Source organism: Molothrus aeneus, chromosome 9, assembly GCF_037042795.1.
Source record: "Molothrus aeneus isolate 106 chromosome 9, BPBGC_Maene_1.0, whole genome shotgun sequence".
NCBI lineage: Eukaryota > Metazoa > Chordata > Aves > Passeriformes > Icteridae > Molothrus > Molothrus aeneus.
In genome coordinates this window covers 14,586,055-14,591,151 of record NC_089654.1, presented here as the reverse complement: position 1 = coordinate 14,591,151, position 5,097 = coordinate 14,586,055, and the positions used below count along the sequence as shown (strand labels likewise).

At 39.5% G+C, this 5,097-nt stretch overlaps 1 protein-coding gene across 3 annotated transcripts in view; it reads right to left on the bottom strand.

The window, feature by feature from the left end:
* Positions 1–3,820: 3,820 nt before the first annotated feature.
* The window catches only part of DNAI3 (dynein axonemal intermediate chain 3), a 28,406-nt gene continuing 27,129 nt past the window's right edge, over positions 3,821–5,097 (bottom strand). For all 3 annotated transcript variants that reach the window (XM_066555700.1, XM_066555698.1, XM_066555699.1), the window contains 2 exons: positions 4,526–4,659; positions 3,821–3,933 (listed from right to left, as the gene is read on the bottom strand). In XM_066555700.1, the coding sequence (XP_066411797.1) occupies positions 3,927–3,933; positions 4,526–4,659 (141 nt within the window). In that variant the 3' untranslated portion in view covers positions 3,821–3,926. The remainder of the gene's footprint in view (positions 3,934–4,525; positions 4,660–5,097) is intronic.

Here is a 5,097-nt window from a genome sequence, read left to right as displayed (position 1 = left end):
TCTGTCCGTGCCTAGCTTGTGATTATTTAAACCTGTCCAAACTGATGTCATCCATTTGCACTGGCTGACACATGAATTAATTATATAAAGACATTTAGTTTTTCAGATGTTTTGTTCTGTTGTCATGTCCAGATTGACCCAATGTTTGAGTTAGGTAATTAAAAACAAACCTCTCCTCCATTAGCACTCTTTGAAAGATGTTTGCATTTAAATTTATTTATTAATCTTTCATTGCCTGTAATAATCCAGATGAGGTAAGTGGTCACCTCTTGAATGCATGTAAGCTTTTCCTCCAGGAGGGCTCTGTAACTCTCAGTATTTTAATATTATAACAGTGGAAATTAGGACTCCATAAATTGTATTCATGTTAATATCATGAGGTAATTAAAAAACATCAATATACTGTATTACTGAAACATTTCCTGGTAATTTAGTTATAACAACTTGTCAAACACATCTTCTATCTTAGAAATCCTCCTTTAATGAGATATTTCCCAAGTGGTATTTTGTTATGTTATCCCTTATATATATTCTTATAGAGACTGTTATATTTCATATAGTGAGTTATAGAATCTGGTCAAGCTGCATTCTTTTTGTGATTGTTACAGATTCTTAAGGAACAGGATTACTGTGGGAATTACCTTTATCTAGGAACACTAAATTGGGAGATTAAAACAACCTGCTTCTACCAAAGCAGTAATTAAGTTTCTTATACAAAAGGGCAGCCTCTGGCTGTGTGTGGATGCAGGGCAGAGCTCCTCCAAGCCCTGTGGCCTCACCCAGCAGCCTCCTTTGCTGTGCTGATCCCAGCAGCCTTCTTTGCTGTGCTGACCCGTGATGTTGTCTGCTGGGCGAGACTCCTTTGGCACCAGGAGCAGCTCCTGTTCACCAGGGACTGGAAGAGTTACCAGCAGAGGGAGAGCCTGCAGTGGAGTTCAGAGAGCACATTGTCCTTAGTATGTCCGTGGACTTCCTTCAGGTGTGACCTCTGCTTCCAGGTAAACAGGTAAAGAAAATGGGTGTGGGTGCTTTTACAGAGGCTGCTCCAGGGCTTGCACCAAAATCACGAACAAATGGTTTTACCCAAGCACAAGCCACTGATGGCCAGTGCAGGGCTGGGTCACAAGCAAGAATTGTAGTTTGTAGTCCCCAGGGAAAAGCAGAAATGCAAAGGTAGGTCTGTGCTTTCTTTGCTGCCAAGGGTGAGGGATATGATACACTGCAGATTTAGGAGTGGACTAGGGCCATTTGTAGAGTTTTAATCCTTTCCTGTTTGTTTAAATAGGTTTTTCCACATTCCAAACAATGCTGGTGCTGTGTGGCTGATCTACCTTTGCTTTACCCCCTATTGCTTCCCAAAGGGCTCATTACAGGAGCATGCAAGAGGTGGGTGGGAATGGTGTGGAGTGTGGAATAGTGGGGGGCATGACCTCAGGCTGGCTTAAGCCACGGGGAACCTACATGCTCAGAAACTTCAGGTTTTTCCATCTGTCTTTCCCAAAAGTGTAACCTGTAAGTATGTTTGTTTATGCACCAGACAAGAAATGGATCTGCAGATATTCAGACGTTCTAAAAACAGAGGGAAACATCCCCAATGGATATGTAGGATTTTTACAGAATAAATCTATAAATCTGATAAAACAGAGACACACGTGGTATTTTCACTGTCAGATCTTAACCCCTTCCCCTTCATCCCCATCCCAAGGATGGGGATACTGGGATTCTTGACAGGAAGTGCATTTTGATATAGGAAGCTGTTGTCTCACATTCTGCAGCTAATATCAGCTGAAAGATGGTTATTTGGGGTGTGAGGGGGACTGATGTTATACTGTTATGTGACCTTTTCTTTAAAATGTCATCCTACATAATGAATTTACTGTTTTTATTGTGCTTGTCCCTTAGAACCAAGTAGGAAAACCTGTAACGTGCTTTAACAACTTCAGGGCAAAACTGCAACAGCCTGACGTGAGATGATGCAAAGCTGACCCTGCAGGTATTTGAACATCTAGAATTGTGTTAGACAGATTAAAGGATCCTGATGGGATGTCTAATCTCATGTCCCCTGTATTCCTTGGGAACAGAGATGAGGAGGAAAATGGCTCTTAGGAAGATTACTCCCTTTCCAATGGGGCATTGCTGCAGCTCCCCAAACTACTTTGCTCTAGAGAGGGAGGGGAGCTGATAAAGCAGAATCCTGATTTGCTGCCTCTTTGGCCTTGCTGTTAGGAAAAGCCATCTGAAATCCCTCTGTCTTTTGGGACTTTTTTTTAATCAAAACTCTTAAGAGCACCTCTGTGGTGGGGAACAAGGCTCCCATTGAGGCTGCTGCCTCTTCTGGGGAGTAGTGACAGAGCTGCAGTGGAGGGGGTTGGCTGGGCTTTCCAGATAAGCCATGGCCATCTGATTGACTGATTTATATGTAGTTTGCAGCCCTGTTAATCAAAAGAAATCTGTGGAAGATGCTCTGAGGTGGTGTGCTAATGAAGTCCATGCCTGATAATAGGTGAGCTTTTTTATTAGTCAGCTGTATGATGTTTACCTATCTGTGTAGAGCGGGCTGTTTGTTAGTTAAATATTGATTTAGCAGAGAAGCAGTGTTCTCTTCCTGTTTGCACTCTGACTGCAAACACTGTGCTGCAGGTGCTCGGGACATGCTTGTTGAATTTTCCTTGGTTTTAATTTAGAACTAGTTCAACATGAGGACAAGGAATATTGCTATAATATTTAAACTTCAAAGTAACAAACAAGAGACCATTTTTCAAACCAAGTCCTATCTACTGGCTCTAAACCTCTCTTAATCTGACCAAAGTTCAATCAAAGTGCTAAAAGTACATGATAGAGAGATTCTGGCTGTAGAAAAGTGAAGGGCCATGTCTTTAACACTGCCTAACCCCAATTTGCAGTGTTTATTTTGGGATGCAGGAGCCTCACACTTGATCCTGTTTTCTCTTTGGCTGTGCTTTACTGTGACAAAGCAGAGCACTGGGGCTGGCTATTGCTTGTCAGCTGAAGATCCTTTCTGCAAATCCCCTGGGTGTCAGTTGTCTTTTGTGCTTTAGTGTCTACTGTGACCACATGGACATTTGTTTGACAGGAGTCTGTGACCCTCAAACAGTTTGGTGAGTCATGGAAAGAGTGAACTCACCCGTATAGGGTTTAATCTGTCCTTCTCTGATAGATTTAATTTCTGCCTGGCAGGCTCTGCTCAGTTACATGGTGTCTGACCTGGCTATTGAAGTAGCAGCAGAACCACTTACCAAAGAGTCCTCTCTGGATGGAGAGTGGGTATTAATATTCATGAGCTGTTACTTATTTACACTGGTATATATTAAAACTTCTGTATAACACCATTTGATCTCTCTGAGGGATAATTGTCTTTTGACAGAAATGCACAGCTACAGTGAGCTTACTAAAAGCTGTTTGTTCTAAATAATACTGACTTATTTGAGAAAACAATATATTTTAATGGACTTGGTTTTCTATTTGTAAGCACTTGCCAGGATTAAGTAACAATATGTTTGTAAACTGATGATAGCAAGTAAAAGTAGTTCAGAGTCCTGACAGAGCTTTGAAAACTATTATTTAATGATAATATTCGTTATAACTGTATTAAGGAAAAATAGTGGGGAACCTGGGTCCAAATCAATTGTTCTTTTACCACACTGTGAGCAAACAAATAGATAAGGTTAATGAAACAATAATCTCTTGCTGCAAGATTCTTTCTTTCCAAAGCTAAACATGTTCTGCTGAAATAGAGGTCTTTCAATAAGAAGCTTGCTGGTTCTAAAGGTGATAATGGGCTCGAAGCATCCAGTGAGGAAAGTACTTCTTGTTTCTAAATCCATTACTATCTGCTTCTCCAGCTCTAGAAACATGGTATAATGTGCATTTTCTTGATCCTCCATCTCTTCTTTTGTTTTCTGTAGTCATAATCTGAAGGAAAAAAAACAAACCAGACAATAATGCACTGTTAAGCTTTGAAACTGTATGTGACCCCATTGCTTTCCAGTGGATTGTGTCAGTGCTGTCACAAATTAATGAAAATAGACATCACCATATGAAAATAGACATCACCATCAATCAACCAAAGAAATGGCACTTTAGTTATTATGACAGTTTAGTTATTTAGTATTAAACCATTTACCAAAAAATGGATAAGCAAAATTCGTATGTAAAGAAGGGAAGGCTGGAATCCATCCTTGCTTGAAGGAGCAATAGGGAAGTTGACAAAATGTAATTCTTTGACCAAGCAACTGGTGTAAAATGAAAAGCAAATTTAGAGTTGTTAAATGTCCATAGGCTCTATTGCTCTTGCAGGGGGGGGTTCATTTGACCAGGAAATGCACCACATGAACTGGGACCATATTTTCCATTCTTAAGAACTATAGATATAAAATAAAGAGCTGCTAAACAATTCTGATTATGCCCATCCTGATTTTTTATGGAAAATCCTGTATAGCAATACAGGTGCATTTTAAAGGTAAAAGAAACATAGAACATTTTCTTAATTCCAAGTATAACATACTGTTTTCTATCTCTCTGTCTCCAGCTCAATTTCATTTCTGTTTTGGCTTGAAACTTTTGATACTCTTCAAACTCCTCTTCACAGTACTTCAGATATTTGACTTCTCTTTCAAAGTAATCAAGTACTTTGGCATGCTGTAAACACAGTGACAAACAAGGGTCATTACATGCTCAGAGACACAGATCTCTTGCTGATGATCTGAATGGTATTCATATTTTATCTAAAATGGTATTCATATTTTATCTATTGGAAATAGAAATATCTCTATTTATCCCAGTAGTTTGCAGCAAAACAATACAAAGATGTGACAAACTTCAGGCACAAAGAAACCATAAACATACTTTGGTAGTACATTTTGCATTTATTTTATCTGGGATTCTGTGCTTTACTTTTTTATTAGTCTCTTCAACAGCCTAGTGTTTTTCAGTGAATACTTTGTTTACAATCAACATAATCTAAATATTAGTGACTGTTCTTTGGTTGATAATTCTGCGCCCTAAAGAGTTTGGTTCCAAAGCACAGGTAATCTGTGCAGAAGCAATGTGTTTCCTCAGATCACTCAGCTCCTGCCT